The sequence below is a fragment of the Cryptotermes secundus genome, unplaced genomic scaffold (genome assembly GCF_002891405.2).
Source record: "Cryptotermes secundus unplaced genomic scaffold, Csec_1.0 scaffold1089, whole genome shotgun sequence".
Taxonomy (NCBI): Eukaryota; Metazoa; Arthropoda; class Insecta; order Blattodea; family Kalotermitidae; genus Cryptotermes; species Cryptotermes secundus.
The window spans coordinates 26,393-44,366 of record NW_019731997.1 but is presented as its reverse complement, the minus strand read 5'-3'; the positions used below and the strand labels follow the sequence as shown (position 1 = coordinate 44,366).

At 45.1% G+C, this 17,974-nt stretch overlaps 2 protein-coding genes across 2 annotated transcripts in view; one reads left to right on the top strand and one right to left on the bottom strand.

Annotated features, from left to right (window-relative positions):
• LOC117282559 overlaps positions 1–17,974 on the top strand; it is a 46,489-nt gene that overhangs the window by 5,761 nt on the left and 22,754 nt on the right. The window lies entirely within an intron of this gene.
• LOC111867505 lies at positions 745–11,340 on the bottom strand. The gene is made up of 5 exons (XM_023857448.2): positions 11,234–11,340; positions 7,479–7,513; positions 6,511–6,670; positions 3,354–3,696; positions 745–1,709 (listed from the first exon to the last, which is right to left on the bottom strand). Exons 1-5 carry the CDS (start codon positions 11,267–11,269, stop codon positions 937–939), a joined length of 1,347 nt encoding a protein of 448 aa, XP_023713216.1. The 5' UTR covers positions 11,270–11,340; the 3' UTR covers positions 745–936.

Sequence of the window (17,974 nt, the reverse complement as noted above, 5' to 3'; positions counted from 1 at the left end):
CCCTCTACCTTGTATCAAGTGCTCCGTCAGCGTGCAGTGAAATTATCAGGACTGCGGAATTTCCCAGCATTTTGGATAACACGAAGTTTCATTACCATGATCACAACAACCCACTATTTGTCCCTGCGTAAGTCAGTCCATCCAGTTCGTACCTTCCTGCGCTGTAGCGTAGTTGATTGAGGCACTATGCTACAAGCCAGAAGATCGCCGGTTCGATTCCCGATAAGGTCATTAGATTTTTCAATTGACCTAATCCTTCCAACCGCAACTGTGGCCCTGGGGGCTACTCAGCTTCTAACAGAAATGAGTACCCCGAATCTTCCTGGGGTTAATGGCAGCCCGAGCGTAAGTCTGACAAACCGTATGGGTCTCCACGGCCTGTTACAGGGACAGCTTTACCTTACCTTCCCATTCCATTTCTGTAAGTTGCGTTGTATTATTATCCTCCCATATACAGGTACATCCAAGTCTTCCAAGCACACTCTTTCCTTCAGGTTCTTTTACCATAACTTTGTATGCATTTCTCATCTATCCAGTTCATGCTGTATGTAGCTTGCATTTCGTACACCTCATATTCCTTGATGTGTTCATCTGGCAAGGAGAACACATTTAAAGACTTCTCATTAAGTAACAATGTTCTCCAGTCCCATGTCAGTTCCTGCCTTCCCTTAAACGCCCTCAGTTTATATTCTTCCCTTAATGTTGGAAATGAAGTCTCTTTGCCCTAAACAGCAATAGGCAACATAGTTTTACATGTTTTAATCTTTATTTTTTCTTATATATTACATATATAAAATAAATGTAAAACTAGGAGTTTAGGTGAAATTAAAATAAGGTAAATCTAAGTTCGCCACAGAATTGTGTGCGTTCCACAGTTAGTCTTGGCAGTTCTCTGTAGTTAAATTTTGTCTGGAGCCTGCTTTTTACCTGTTGCGGCTAGTTCCAGCAGAACCCTAACTGACAGAACCCTCTCGGATTGAAGTAAGTGAAGAAGGGACATTGCTTTCTGCGCATGCGGAAATAAACTCCGTCGCTGCGAGATACAAGCGAACAGGTGATGAACCTCCTGCAGTCTGATTCATCAGGAAAGGCGCCAGTGGCTTGGCACCGGAATTCCTCGCTTGGAATGGGCTTCGCAGTGGTGGATGTAGACGTTAAGGTGGCTTGGGGTGTCGTGGTAGCCTGGAGTGTCGTGGTACTTTCCTCTATGGCCCTTGTCCTCTGGCATCCCGGCACCAACGACTCTGGTACACAGGACTTCCTGATCGGGTCGAACGCCAAATTATCCAAGCAGGACGTCTTTTTTGCACCACTGGCTGAACACTCGATGTAGGAGTGGCAATTATCGGGGTCCTGGAATCTGCCGCGCTTTCTGGAACACGACAGTTCGCAAGAAACCGTCTCGTCGTTAAAAACTAGGCCTTCTGGGCACTTTGCGACAGATATCTGGTAGATGTAGGGTTCCTTCCGGTTCTTTGTGGCCACTGGGATGCAGATCACGTAATATGAAGGGTTGCTCGGTAATTTCACAGGCATCGTATTCGTTCCCGTGCATGGGTTTTTGAGGGTCTCGCAGGATTGCGTGGAGGGTGTGTTGGGTGCAGTCTCACTTCCTGAAGCTGTATTGGTGACCGTCTGGGCGGTTTTGTCGTCTGGATCGAAGGTCGTGCATGTTCCTAGAGTGGCGTCGAATTTTTCATCACAGTCCCCTGAAAATTTCGGAATTAAATTAATAAGAACTTAAAGGAGAGGGGTGTGGCTTGATAAATAGTGATCTCAATTCAGCTCCCTCCATGCTAGTTTTGCTTTCAGGATTACTTAATTCGGCCGTGGTGTTGGATGAGTGTGGAGCAGTCGGTGGGATGAGAAATGGCAGAGGAAACCACAGCGCGACTACCCGCGTGAAATACATCATTGCCCATATTACTCATACCTTGGCATTAGCTTCTGTAAGAACTTTGGCCTGCTTCGCAACAAATACCCATTATTCATTATTTAACTTTTACCTCAGCGCCATAGCTCAAGCGGTTAGTCGCTGGCTTCCCACCGCAGCGGCCCGGGTTAGATCCCTGGTCTGGTGAAGTGGGATTTGTGGTGGACAAAGTGGCGCTAGGGCAGGTTTTCTCCTAGTACTTCGGTTTCCCCTGCCAATCTTCATTCCACCAATTGCTCCACAATCACCCTCACCTATCATCTGGGGCTGGTACAATAGGCCAGAAGTGGCCGCAGTACGAGGGACTTAGTCCCAACCCACTAGCAATAAAAAAATAATACATTTTGCCTCCACCTCTTCAATTTCAGCCCCTAGAAATCATTCTCTATATTTTCTCTCCAACTCAGTCTGGACCTCCCCACATCTCTTATGCCTTCTGGATTACTTTAGCCACGCTTGTTTGATCCATTCCAATCGCAAGCCCCAGCCTTCCCAACCAAACCTTCATCTCTCAATGTCCGTTTCGTTCTGCAGCCTGCTCAATCCATTCTTAGCAATTTTACAGTAGTGACCGGCAAGTTTGCACGGCGTCACCGAACAGACTGCTTGCAGGTGATGCTCTAGGCTTGTAGGCAGGAGGTACTCGATTCTATTATCTGCCGAGACACCGGCTATTTTGATTGAGATCTTTTGTGGTCTTCCCCAGTCCCTCCAGGCAAATGCCGAGATAATACGTCGATAGGGCCACGGCCGTATCATTTCAAATCCCTTCCGTCGGTCATCTTACCATGCGACGCTATATAGCCTGGATACTGAGAGCGTCATTAAATAACCAAACATGACGTCACATCCCGGAGTCACCGCCACGAGACCCTCATTTCCTCTTTATATATAACTCATGTAGTTGAGAGAGTATCGTTAAACGTTTTAAGCGGCCTCCGTAGTCTAGAGGTAACGTTCCCACCTCATGACTCGTGGTACGCGGGTTCAAATACCCGGCGGAGGTCGTCGAATTTTTAAGGGCGGAAAAATTCAGGGAACAAGTCCTCCGGGAGGGACTTTAAGCCGTGGGTCCCGTGTCGTAGCTTTACGGCACGTAAAAGAACCTCATATCTCCAAAGGAGGTCACTGAGCCAAATTCAAGGACGTTTCCCGCCCAACAGCAGTCTCTAAGGCCTCTGATAGATGGGGGAAGCATTATAGATACCGCCAAGCCAGTTGAGAACTCGCTGGCTCGGTCGGGACTAATGGTACGCACCATTATCGGTAGGATATAGAGACTGGTAGAATATCATAAAGGGAAGCACAATGGACCAATACTGGTCTAAGTGCATGGGGAAACCCACCCTCTCCAATAACCAACTAACTTAAACGTTTTAAGAAGACTATAGTCACCCTACTGAATGTAGGGGCTACTTACCCTTGTAGTGACTGAGGTCACTGTTGCAAATGTGGAACTGCTTGCAGTCCGTAGGATCTGGGAAGTACCCGGGCTGTAGGCAGTGGAACGCGCCTGCCTTGTCTGCGCCTGCGCAGGGCTGGTCCGTCGTTGGCTGCGTGGTGCAGGAGGCTTTGCTGCAGCTCATGTCGGGGTCTATGTCCGAGCAGCTGATGTTGGTGAGGGTCGTCAGACCACGTTCCCCCAAGTTGGCGCATACTACCAGCCGGTCGCAGCCGTCACAGTATGGGCCCGACTTTGTGCAGGCGCCCTGTCCAGCGGCGCGGATCTCCCTGCTCCCGGCTGCCGGGCGTGATGTCCTGCACTGTGCACATACACAGGTGTTAGGGAGGTCGTGCTTGTCCGTCCGCATTTCTCTTGGATGTCTTCGGAGTACTGCAGAACAGTATTGCATACGTCTGCCTTCTGGGACATGATGCCGCGTCGTTTGGTGGATGTTCATCGATGTTTCGGAACGCCTCCATCTTCACGCCGTTACAATCCAGTATCATTCATACTGAAAGCAGTGTTGCGACTTTCGCCAGTTTGAAGCGCCTTGTGTTGCTGTACTGTCCCTCGCATCGAGCTCTACGGTGTACAGCAATACAGTTTTAGTGTTTTAGTGTCGTTCTGACAGTGGTTATTTGCGTTAAATGGTGTGTTACATGTGTCCACTAAGGGTGAACTGGGCTTCCCTATTGTATGCCGTACTTTAATCCTGTTTATATCCACTCTATAGTAATCGTGAATGTAGTGTGTGTGCAGTCTGTCTGAGATGGCGTTCAGTACTTCCAAAGTAACTGACTTATCTGGAGCTGTTGAGGATACTCAACATTAAACTCGTATATTTTAGGGTTCCGAAGAACTAGACTTTGTTGGACCGAACTTAAATTTGTATATAGCTTATTGACTGTACTATCGTATTCAAGAGGCCCCGAGTTCCATCTCTGCCTGGAGAAGGGATATATCCTAACTTGGAAGTTTTCTCGCTCCCTTCAGCGGGACAGTAAGGTAACCCTCTCCTGTGTCCCTGTCCACAGTGGGATTCACGGTAGGAAGGATGCAGACAACTCGTCTTAGAAGGAATCGAGAAATCTGTTTCTCGGTACCGAACCAGGAAATCCTGTCCCACCATGCGCTGGGAGGCTCAGGTTAAAAAGTAGCTGAACAGGAAACCCTCAGAATACTGAGCTGCCACACCAGGTATGAAAGAGCTGAAGCTCGTCACTAAAGGGCCTTCGGAAAATTTGTCTGGAAAACTACTGGCATTGGTCGGATAACAGCGGAGGCACGCAACAGGGTTATTAGCTGGCCAGTGTACTAGTGAGAGTCAGTAAATTGATCAAAAAATGGAAGTAAAACAGCTCTAATGGACGTATTAGGTGTTGTACGTTGTCACTAGGTAGCAGCACAGTCCAGCTTCATGACGGTATATGTAGGAGACGCTCATGCGTATGTTCAGAGGCTGGTTTTAGCAGTCAAAATGATGACATGTTTGAGGAGTGTACTACCGAAGGGCAACGTTCTGTTGTGCGTTTCATGTGGTCAAAGGGACTCAATGCGAGGGATACTAATAACAGAATGTTTCCTGTTTACGGTGCGAAGTGTTTGTCGTGTAGAGCGGTTCACGACTGGCTGGCAAGTGTTTCTCTGATGACGAAAATGTTGAAAAGGAGGTGCGGGATTGGCTGAGACAACAGTCAAGAGACTACTGTCCTGCGGGTTTCGACGCACTGGTAACGCGATGGGCAAATGTATCAATGTTGGTGGAGGGTATGTCGAGAAATAAATGCTTTTCTCAGGTTTGAATATCATCAAATCAAATCAAATTTATCATTTTACGTTTTATATCCACTTGTGACATCTTTACTGAATCTCCCTGGTACGTTGAGACGGCTCCTACATGCTCTGCGCGTCTCGGATAACGCTGCATGCAAGAGTTTTGGACAGGAGGAGGAGGAATTCCGTCAGTGCCCAGTTTTGGCTGGGCATAGAATGAAGATCTTCGGCTGTGTATGGCTGGTGCCCCTAGATATATAAAGGGCCAGTATCAAACAGGTTCAGGTTCAGGCACAGAGGAGAAGGCTGTGCTAAAGTATCCTAATGAAAACGGGCGCACAATGGGACCGAGTAATGGACTGAGTCCTTGGGGCTAGTAGAAGTCGTCTCACTTTCAGGCCACCTCAAATTAGGCCATTGGATGGTACGTGGTGTGAGCTACTAACTGCAGTTAAAGGTAAAGCTATCCCTGTAACAGGCCGTGGAGGCCCATAGGGTTGTGAGACGTCGAGGCTCCCACATTTTCTAGAGAGTCGGCCCACAGATGGCGGTCTTTACACCCAGAAAGATTCCTGGTACTCATTTCTATTTGAGGCTGAGTCGACCCCAGGGCAATAGCGTTGCTGGAAAGATTAGGTCAACTGAAAAACACAATGACTTCATCGGGAATCGAACCGGCGATGTTCCAGCTTTGTAGCATAGTGCCTCAACGAACTACGCTACCGCGTGCCCCCACTGACAGCAGTTAGTGACTGTAACATGAATATCTGTATCTGAATCATAAATGTTTTTTAAGTTATTTAATGACACTCAATAACTAGACAGTGTAACGTAATTTAGGAACAGACGAGAAGGACGGGTGTAGTTTGCTAAGAGTTTTCTGACGAAGGACGCTGGGCGCGTTAAGCGTATTTTGCTGAAGATGGAGAGCAAGTTATTATTATTATTAGAGGGGGTGGGTTTCCCCATGCACTTAGACCAGTTATTGGTCCATTCTGCGTCCCCCTTTTATTTCTACTGTCCCCATACCCTACCGGTACTGGTGCGTGCTATCAGCACCGTTCAGCCAACGAGGTCGGCCGTCGGTACCTGATATTTTCCCCCGTCTACCAGAGGCGTTGGAAACTACTTGGGCTGGAAATTGTTGCCTAATTTCGCTCAGAGGTCTCCTAGAGACATGAGGATCTTTTACGTGCCGTAAATTTACGACACGGGACCCGGAGGACTTGTTCCCTGAATTTTTCCGCCCTTAAAAATTCCACGACCTCCGCCGGGTTTGAACCCGCGTACCTTGAGTCATGAGGTGGGAACGTTACCCCTAGACTATGGAGGCCGCTTGCAGAGCAAGTTGATACGTTACCTGTTTGCTGGGGACGCATGTTCCCTCAGACGCCGAGAAGCCGTAGTGTGTTGGGCAAGGAACTGTTTCTGCTACAAAAACGTCCCCATGACTCTCTGCGCAGATTAGGAACTGCGTGCAGTCTTCCGGATGCGGAAACACGCCGGGGCCCCTGCAGCCACTGTGGACACCCCATGTTCAGATTGACTGTATTTGTGCTTGCGAAATCAGTCATTACGCAAAACATATCTCTTCAGAGATTATTAACGCAAGGAGAGGAAGGCAATGCATATAACGTACTAGTCGGAAAGTCCCAGGGGAAGATAACATTTGGGCACTTGTGAGTGAATAAGACGATACTATTAAAATTGTCATAACAGAGATTCCTGAATATATGAGGTACATCATTATTAAAATGTCAAGTTAGAATGAATATATTTTTTTTACAGTTAGATTTTGTCGAGTCCAGTCGAGTCTTATCTTAACGACTGACGATCCGTCGGCCAGTCTGTCTTGAAATGAAGAGCTTATCTGGGGCTTACGACCAGATTTTTATTACTGTCAGACAGTTGCGGGCTTGTTGATTTGGGCCCCTTTCTCTGACGAGAGGACGGATCTGTCGTTTACAATTGCTGCTGGCCCTTGCCAGCGCAGTCTTTCTCGGGTCCGAGTCCCTTGGGACTCGCGATCGTATTTTACTGTCTCAGATTTGAGACTTCCCTTTTCGTCGCCTTCTACGACTTGCAGGGTCACGGTGGAGGTATTCGACCCCGCCTCCACACCTGAAATTAATCTTGAGTAGATATATGATCTGTTTATGCCTCATGTTAAAATAGAAAGAAATGAGTGAATTAAGTGAATATTTGGGGTTCTATTACATGTTTTGGCCCATTGTATAAATACAATACAATACAATACAATACAATACTGTACGTAGTATATACAGTAGTGTATGAATAATAAAATTAATTAAATATGTTAAAAATTACCTTTCAAGAACTGATCCCAAACTTGATAGTTGCACCTGAAAATGAAATAAGAATCCACTATCAACAATGAGCAGGCTTAACGAATTTTTAAGCAAATTATTTACTTTGAGTGTGGCCAATATGGCTGAAGCAGTAATGCTTTTTACTTCTGCTTGAGAGATACTCGATTCGAATCTCGATCCTGACTGAAACTTTTCGCGGTTTTCGTTAATCTCTCCAGGCATTTGCCGGTATAGTACCTTTAAATTAAGTAACGAACTCTTTATTCCAAATCCATTATCCGTCAGTTCCTGATCTCGTAGAGTAGCGTAGGGTAGGAATTGTTTACTGGGCACAGAGCATTACGTTGGATTAAATCATGAATCTCTCAAAGATATTGTTAGTTATAAATGTCTCGGGGATGCCTGGTCTACATGTTGTTTCGATTAGCATGCAGAGTAGTGCTCGTGCCAGAGGAAGAAGGGTCTCGCTTGTGGCCCACTGTTTTACTTTGTCCTGTAATGACTGGGACCCTTCCGATGCTCCGATAATTTCTTCATTTTGTCTTAAAGGAATTTCTGTGATAAAGGACATGAATCTTTAGCACCCAATTTGATGGTGGTAGTTAGTTAGTTATTTAGAGAGGGTGGGTTTCCCCATGCACCGCGACCAGTTTGATCTATTGTGCTTCCCTCTATGATATTCTACCAGTCTCTTTACCCTACCGATAAATGGTGCGTACCATCAGTTCCGCCGAGCAAGCGAGTTCGGCCACTTGCTTAGCGGTGTCTGTAATGCTTCCCCCATCTATCAGACGCCTTAGAGACTGCTGTTGGGCGGGAAACGTCCTGGAATTTGGCTCAGTGATCCCCTTTGGGGATATGAGGTTATTTTACGTGCCGTAAAGTTACGACACGGGACACACAGCTTAAAGTCCCTCCCGGAGGACTTGTTCCCTGAATTTTTCCGCCCTTAAAATTTCGACGACCTCCGCCCGGGTATTTGAACCCGCATACCACGAGTCACGAGGTGGGAACGTTACCTCTAGAATACGGAGGCCACTTTTGATGGTGGTAACTAATGGACCATAAGAGGAAGGCATACACCTTTTTTTACACCATAAACATGCCTACAGAGTAGGTATACAGAATTTGTTTTCGTCTCTTGGGAGCTGCAAACATGGTGATGATGAGTATCTGTGAAGTTAGATCTGGCAGCTTTATGGTATAGGCAATATGCAAAGAAAATATTTGTACGTATATATATACGTATATATATATATATAGACGGATGATACAAGCCACATCAGCGCTGCCAACCGCAGAAGTTTATTTGTAAGGACAAAATGCAAATTCTATAGAAGGATTTTTATAATCTATTTTTTAAAAACAAAACTAAAATTTTAATTTGGTGCCATTGTTATTGCAGGCAAATTAGATTTTGGGTACGATCTAAAAGTTTATGACGATGGTATGTTACCGCAATTATTGTGTTGTTGGGCATTATCCATCGTCGTGTTTTTTATTCAAAACACACAACGTTTCGGAAACTACATTATATCTCAGTTTTCGGGTGTAACTTGCTCAGTTTGGTCGTACCGATAGAGCTAGTCCCTATCTTCGGACACCAGCACAAACGTAAGACAGGATATACACCAAACACAGCATAAACCATCTGTGAGAGTTAAGACGAACATTAAAGACAGTAAAAAAATTACACACACAAGAGGCCCAGCAACTATAGCCATGCATTATAGGCACTGTTCGTTAAATAACGCATGGATAAATTTTGAAGTTTCTTGGGTCATCCACTAATACGTAAGTACTGATCTTTGCGTTGGAGACACACTAAGTCCCAGTGAGGTAGGAACTGAAGTTTTATATGTATCATGAAAAAGGCTACAGACTCCAAATAAAGCAACAGCCAAATAGGGACTAATGTTTGGTTTCGCATATTTAATGTCGAACTAAATAAGTAAAAATAAAGTAAAGCTATCCCTGTACCAGGCCGTGAAGGCCCATAGGATTGTGAGACGTTGAGGGTCCCACATTGTCTAGACAATCGGCTCAAAGATGGCGGTAAGGTTGTCAGCCTTACGCACCGGCCGCGCTTTACTCCGCAAGGAAATTATATAATTAATTCCTGGTACTAATAATTTTAGTTGATGGGATGGTATTGATTGGATTGATCTGGCTCAGGATAGGGACCAGTTAAGGGCTCTTGTGAACACGGTAATGAACCTTCGGGTTCCATAAAATGCTGGGAAATTCTTGAGTAGCTGCAGAATTTGCAGCTCCTTCAGAAGGGCTCAGCTCCATAAGTAAGTAAGTAAGTACTCGTTTCTGTTAGAGACTGAGTGAACCCAAGGGCCATAGTGCGGCTGGAAGGATTAGGTCAATTGAGAAAAATCCAATTACCTCATCGGGACTTGAACCCGCGACCTTCCGACTTGTAGCATAGCCCCTCAACCAACTACGCTACAGCGTGTCCCTCATTTAATGTCGGATTGCTGGCTAGAATTCAGTTTGCATCCGGAAGGTTCTGCGGCCGGCCAAATCGATCAAGATTTTCCGTGCATTTTCTCGGTCCTAGTGCAAATTCTGAGTTCGTACCCAAATTCCACTTTGCGCTCCATATTTCAAATGCAGCCCTCCCAATGGTAACATCAGAATTTCACTATAATACATTCCTTCCAACGTCATATAAAAATAATCCTGATCATGTATAGTCCCTCTACCAGAAGGACGAGCGAGCACTGCCTGGGAACCTTCAGAACTGGAGATACAGTTTCTTGTCCCCCCACTCTCACTACCTTTTCACTTTCTTTCTCTTCTCTTTCTCTCTCTACAGCCTGCAGAGTATTGTGTCAGCTGATAAGAGGCTCAGGCCTCCATGGCTGTCAGCCCACGCCTGACTCACCGTGACAAGGTGACTGACTGCTGCAGTCTCCACCTTGCTTAACTAATTCTACGGTCCCTGTGCTTAAATAGTTAATCACTATGCCATGAAGACATATGTGGGAGTGGAGGTATAAGTATCTCCGCCTTTCTTGACCACGGCACTAGATGGAGTTGTGTGTCACATTCACGTTCTTACAGCTTTACTCCCGGGGAAAGAGTCTGCGGTTCCCATTGGCTAGGAGGCTGGTAGAACCCCAGAGTCAGTCTAGACACACGAGAAGAGATCTTGCACTGCCTGGAATCGAACCTGGGCCCTCGAGCCCTCAGCCTGCCTCTATACCGACTGACCTCCGACTCCTACTAATTTTACGGAGCAGAGCTAATAGCACGTGACGTGCTGAAGAAATATCTCGAATGTTGACTATCTATTTATCTATGGCCCTACAGCCCTTTGTTGGGCCTTGGCAACTTTTCAGTTTCTTAATTCTCATCACAGCCGGTAGGACTCCTCTGACGGGTGATCAGCCAGTCACAAGATCTCTACCTGCACACAGGACAAATAAACACAGAATAAATGCAGACGGACATCAATACCTCGAGTGAGATTCGATCCCACGATCCCAGATTTCGAGTGATCGAAGACAATTCATGCCTTAGACCTCGCGGCCACTGTGATCGTACGAAAGTTAACCACCGGCTTCAAAAGTGTCCGCGGTTAGGCTCCGTCACAAGCCAGACCAACTCAGTCTGCACACATCCATCCTGTTTCTTTTAGATCCATTTTAATGTTACATTCACATCTGCCCTTAGGTTTTATAATCTACGTTTTGTACGGATTCGTGATTTTCGTAATGCGAAAACAAAGAAGGATCTTACCAGCACGGAAAGAGTGAGTACTGACTGAAGTAACATTTCTGAAGGACTCTTCGGCGCGAAGTGCTGGAGTTGTATGTCACTGTGACAGGGTGTTTACGTCTGCTAATCATTTATAATACTTTCGTGTTTGCACTCTCTTATAAGCATTATTTTCTTCCTACCAATTGATCAAACACAGCAACGCAAATAGGAAAAATAGAACAAAGATATGCTGGGTTATGGCTTTAGCTCCTTTCAGGTGAAGCAACAGAAGTCTGTGACCTGATAACGATTTCTAGAACGAGAGGTACTGACGTGTGTGCCACACTCACGTGAATGTTGTTTGTCACTGAGCAGGAACGAGTCTCTTTATCATATCTTTAGCTTCGTAACCTGAAGCGAAAAGTGGAGGGAATGGTTCGCACGTAGCAGTGGGGACTCCCTGTCGAGTCCCTGTAAACCAGTCGTAAGATTCAATGCCTAAACAACAAGTTTCAAGAAGTTTTCTATACAATCGTTTTTCATGAAAATTATACCTGACGATAGGAGATCGCTGTTGGTGGAATTAGTTACAGTAAATCATTCCTAGTCGGTCACGGTAGCCGAGCGGTCTGAGGCATGCTCTGTCTTCGCTCGCTCGGAAGCCGGGATCGTGGGTTCGAATCCTACTCAGGGCATGGATGTTTGTGTGTGCGTTTTTCTGTGTTTGTGTACAGGTAGAGGCCTTGTGACGAGCTGATCACCCGCCCAAGGAGTCCTACTGAATGTGTAAGATCTAGAAAAACCGATGTGAACGGAGAAGTTCATGGAGGTAGGCCTAGGCCCACTGGGGCTGTAGTGCCAAGAAAAAAAAAATCTTCCTACTCAGTATTACTGGGGTGGGGGGGATCGTCTTGATTAAGCGACGGTACTGATAGACGAAGCAAAAGATAACTCTGAAAGGCAAGAAAGAACTTGAAACAAATATCACTTAAACGGACAATTTAATCATGTAGATAGTAGTGCTGAAGAGAATAAACAAAATCAGTGCAGTAATTCCTTCCTCTGTCAAAGCTGAAATCCATAGTGACCTTCACGGAGCTCAAGCCAGTTTTGGATATTTTCTTGCGTGTTTTCAGTCTTTCCGGCTGCCCTGAACAGAGTCTGAAAGTCCTCTTGCTCCTAAATCCCTATTTCTTTTATAGTATGTACTCAACTGTGCACTGGGCACGCGATAGCGTAGTTGGTTGAGGCACTATGGCCCTAGGGTCGACTCAGTCTCTAACAGAAATGAGTACCAGGAATTAATTAAATAATTTTCGTGGGAAGTAAAGCGCGGCCGGCGCGTAAGGCCGACAACATTACCGCCATCTTTGATCCGATTATCTAGACAATGTTGGACCCTCAACGTCTCAAAACCCTATGGGCCTTCACGGCCTGTTACAGGGATAGCTTTACTTTTTTTTTTTACTTTTTTTTTTACTCAACTGTGCTGAGAATTTTTCTTTTTTCATATTTCGATCCAGACTTCCGACATCTGAATTAACTGTAAAGGGATTAGCGAGAGTTTACTGTTCTACCTGCAAAAACCGAGTACTGTGGTACAGCGGGCCACTGTGTTGCCATATTGGCACACAGATTTAGCTTACACGAAAACCATGAACTGTACAAGCTTAAAGTGGTCAAATGGATACTTGGAAATATTTGTTTAAAATCGGATAGAAATGAGCGCATAAAATTAGTAAGGTTCTGTGCATACCTCCTTATTTTAAACTCATATCTTTTTCTTCTGGAAATTGCCGTGCACTGGAAATGTACTTCTAATTTCTTGCGTAAGAATTGGGTAGGCAGAATGTGTAATAATGTTACAGTCTAATTCCCCACTGACACACACGAACTGGTAAGTCTGATATCATGCACTGCACTTGACTTGCATTCTCATAACACTTGTTCAAACAGTTGCAAATGTATAGTCTCTATTTGTTCTCCTCACATTCAGAACATCTGCGGGAACACAATGGGAACACTTCTCTTTCCCTCTGTAAGTTTTCCTCATTTCATAACACTGTTTTGCAAACTCTGGTTCTTTAGAGCTCCCAGTTTTAAAATTAAAAATTTATATAATATTGTTGCATGTTTGCTAGGCAACGCGACAAGAAATTGTGTGGGTTTAAGGATTTGAACGAATAACTTTATTGGACAGTCGTTTCTACACTCACACTTACAGTTATTCTCAACTTATAATATCGTCAGACTTTTCCTTTTCAATGTTACAGCTCTCTCGCACCGCTATTCTCGGTGAAGTGTCTTCTGTTCTAGTCGGATGACAACTCTTCTGCTTTAGTCGGATGAGAACTCTTCTGTTCTAGTCGGATAAGAACTCTTCTGCTCTAGTCGGATAAGAACTCTTCTGCTCTAGTCGGATGAGAACTCTCCTGCTCTAGTCGGATGAGAACTCTCCTGCTCTAGTCGGATAAGAACTCTTCTTCTCTAGTCGGATGAGAACTCTTCTTCTCTAGTCGGATGAGAACTCTTCTGTTCTCTTCCCAAATAACAGCTTTACTCTTCTAGGGTCAAATACAAACTGAACTTGTCTCTGGCCGACGTTTGACTCTTATAACGTGCACTCGGACTCAGTAGGGAATACCTTGTTGAAGGATTAACTTCGCCCTCTGCTATGCAAAAGCTGCTTCAGGCAACTCGTTGCTTGGATATTGCTAGCCGTTGTATAGCAATGGATGCGTTCCGATTCCTAGGCTTTGTAGCGGGAACGCTGGTCGTTGCCTAGGAAATCAACCCTGATCTCATAACACATTCCGGCTTTCTCGCGGCGCGCCACAATATTATTGACTCGTTTTGAGTTAGTTTTGTAAATAAGGGTGTGTTTCAGATTCGCAGACGGTTCGGTATCAAGTTCTACATTTCGGGTTTCTTTTTGATTAGTTAAACGACTCTAACTATGGGGCCGAGTCCTTGAGAAGCCACCAGTCGCTCAGTTGAATTTAAATAAGGCTTAAAAATTCAGTTCGTACCTCACAGGAAACACGTACGTCTCCGCTACAAAGCCCAACCGGTAAATGTTGTTTGGGGAAAGAGTCTCTATTTATTGTGAGAACCATACCGAACACACACACACACACACACACACACACACACACACATACACACACATATGTATAGTGCTGTAAATTGTTGGTTTTATTTCACGCAAATTTTGGGACAGCAGGGCTACTTTTAAATGCGTCACGGTCAATTGTGTAATTAAATACTTCGAAGATATTGCAGGTTCGGTTCCAGATCACACGAATTTTTTGGTTCCCCAGTGCATATGAAAGTTATTTTTACACCATACTGTAGTCTATTAAGTGTGCAATAGCATTATGTCTAAAAATAATGTGCATACCTTAATTAAGAATAATTTATTGCTAAAAAATGTTAACCATCATCTGAGCTTTCACAGAGTCGTAATCTTTTTGCTGATGGAGTGTCTTGCCTCGATGTTGATGGCTGCTGACTGATTAGGGTGGTGGCCATTGTAGGGCTATTAATTGGCCTAATTTTTAATATTATTGCATCTCAGGGAATAGGGAGGCCAAAGAAGCAGGACCGAGACAGAGGGGGCAACGGCCGGTCGGTGGAGCAGTCAGAACGCCCACAATATTTATCGATTAAGTTCTTCGTCTTATATGGGCGCTGTTCGTGGCGCCATAAAACAGTTACAATAGTAATATCAAAGATCACTGATCGCAGATCACCATAACAAATACAATAGTAAGTAAAGTAAAGTTATCCCTGTAACAGGCCGTGAAGGCCCATAGGGTTGTGATACGTTGAGGGTCCCACATTTTGTAGACAGTCGGCTCCAAGATGGCGGTAAGGTTGTCAGCTTTACGCGCCGGCCGCGCTTTACTCCCCAGAATATTTCTGGTACTCATTTCTGTTAGAGGCTGAGTCGACCCCAGGACCATAGTGTGGCTGGAAGGATTAGTTAAACTGAAAATAATGCAATTACCTCATCGGGACTTGAACCCGCGACCTTCAGGCTTGCAGAATAATGAAAAAGTTTGAAATTGTGAGAATTACAAAAATGTGACACAGACACGAAGTGAGCACATGCTTTTGGGGAAATGACACTCGATGGACTTGCTCGACGCAGGGTTGCCACAAACCTGCAATTTGTAAAGAACACAAAATCTGCGAAGCACAATAAAACAAGGCATGGCTATAATAATAATAATAAAAAAGAAACGGATCAGAAAATATTAGAAATTGGAGACTAAATGTTTTTGAAGTATCATTCTTATTTAGCGACGCTGTCGGTTGCTCTGACCATATGGCGCCGAAAGTTTGGACGATTGAGAAAGACGTGGAAGAACGCGGTCATGGCTTAATTTAAAGCGCCAAAAACGGATTTGCATGAATGGACTGACGGAAAGTGCAAGTACGGACGCCACACAGCGGACAGTCTGTGTCCGGGCCAGGACACGCCAGCATGCGAAACGTGAGCGCTGACTGTGCAACTACAATCTCATGTAGTGTTCCATTTAGTTGTAAGTTGGTTATCTGACGATTCTGTCAGTAACGTGACTGCGTAGCGTCGGACAGTAACTTGGTTAATGAATGTCGAGCAGATGACGGAATGAAAATTGTGCAGGGGAAACCGACGTACTCGGAGAAAACCTGCATTAGTGCCACTTTGTCCGTTACAAACCTCAAATGACTCGAACCGAAGGCGTTGCGTTGGTGGTAGAGATTACATTTTCTTGTCTGTTTCTCGTTTCCAATCGTGGGCCTAATAGAAAACACACAAAACATAACAAAACTTATTCTAAAATCTTGTCAGTATCCGAGAAGTCTGGGTAGCTCAGTCGGTAAAGCGAAGAGCTACGGGAAGGACGGGCGGAGTTCGACTCCCGCTATGGGTAAGATCTCTTTCCTCTCCATACAGTCCATATCGGCTCTGAGATCCACCCAACCTCCTATCCAATGGGTGTAAGGGTCGATTTCCCCGGGGGTCACATGGCTTGAGCGTGAAGGTGACCACTTAGCTCCATCCAGTGCCGAAGTAAAGAAAGCACAGGGACAACTGTACATCAACTTGTCAGTATGTACGGCTGTTAAAGCAAACATTGAGGGAGAGTTTCTGAATACGATTCAAATATCATTCGTTGTTTTCTTAATTACACGAGAAAACCCAGAATTTCATAATTTGAGTGCTGTCGCTTCTTTGAAATATTAGCAACTATGTATTTGGATGAAAAAAGCGGTCTTCTGGGTTTTGGCGCCGTGTATTCTTCGTTTTGGCCGACGTTTCGGAGGAACGTATCGCCTTCATCTTCAGAGCAGTTGAATGGCTTGGAATGCAGAGAACAGTAGCTGTAGTGATAGGAAGTGAAAGGCGCTGCTTATATACGAATTAGGCAGGGGGGGGTTAGGGAGAGCGGACCAATAGGAGCAGTGGAGAGCGATTAAGGCCATATATGGTGTTGTGTGCTAAGGGAGGGGGGGGACGGCCAGTGAATCCAGGAAACTTGAGGTCAATAGCACTAGGAAGTGCGGTAGACAAGAAGAACCGGTTGGTGGGGACAGGCTACTGACGTACATATGTATATGTATATGTATTTGGATGTTGATAAGGATAGCTGCCACATCCCGGGGAAGTGCCGAAACCTCTGCGAGTAAAGTGATTTCCTGTATCACTGAATCTTGCAGCAGAACTCACTTCTAAATGTACTAGGGTTCAGTATTTCAAAAAGATTAATGCACATAATGGGGTGAGGCACGCGGTAGCGTAGTTGGTTGAGTCGCTATGCTACAAGCCGGAAGGTCGCGGGCTCGATTCCCGATGAAGTCACTGGATTTTTCAATTGATCTAATACTTCCAGCCGAACTGCCATCCCAGGGTCGACTCAGCATTTAACATAAATGAGTGTTAGGAATCTTCCTGGGGGTAAATGGCGGTCGGGGGGTTAAGGCTGACAAATTTGCCGCCATCTGTGAGCCGATTGTCTAGAACATGTGGGTACCTCGACGTTTCAGAACACTATGTGCCTCCACGGCCTGTTACAGGGATAGCTTTACTTCTTACCAGTGCACATAATTTCTCCTACGTGCTAGACGAATCAGTCTCTCCTGCTGGCCTGAAGTGGTCCATATGTTTAGGTGTTTCGGTCTGCAGACTGTTATTTGAGTCCATTTTTAGGTGATTACGGCTTAATCAGAATCAGTCAAGCCGTTTAGGGGAAATCAACATTTCGGGTATGGGCCGCCAGAGGACGTATCACTACTAAATCAACATACCAGCCCCCAAAACCCACGAAGCATAACAAGAAAAAATTTGTACCACCTTTACACATTATGGACCCGAAACACGAATGGTTACAAAATCATTTAGGAACACTAATTTTGGGATAGCATTTAAAATAAACACCATAAGGAGCCATTTAAAACCAAAGATACAAACAACGGGCATATACAAGAAATGCGAGATGTACCAGGTAAAATGTAACGACTGTCCTTTAAGATACGTTGGGCAAGGATCGAATAAGAACGAATATACCACACACGTCAGAATATGCTCAACACGTACTAGGCACGGGCCATGCATATGACACAACTGAAGAGACAATGGACGTGACACGGACAGCAAAGAAAGGCTCGAGCGAGTTTGTATATATATATATTATTTTTTATTGCTGGTGGGGTGGGACTAAGTCCCTGGTACTGCCGCCACTTCTGGCCTATTGTACCAGCCCCAGATGATAGGTGATGGTGATTGTGAAG

Coding starts and splice junctions, on each gene's coding strand:
- LOC111867505 (XM_023857448.2), bottom strand. CDS start 11,269: ATGTTACTTCAGTCAGTACTCACTCTTTCCGTGCTG. Junction 3,697..6,510: donor CATGCGTCCCCAGCAAACAG/GTAACGTATCAA, acceptor GTATGTGCACAG/TGCAGGACATCACGCCCGGC. Junction 1,710..3,353: donor TGACCTCAGTCACTACAAGG/GTAAGTAGCCCC, acceptor CGAAATTTTCAG/GGGACTGTGATGAAAAATTC.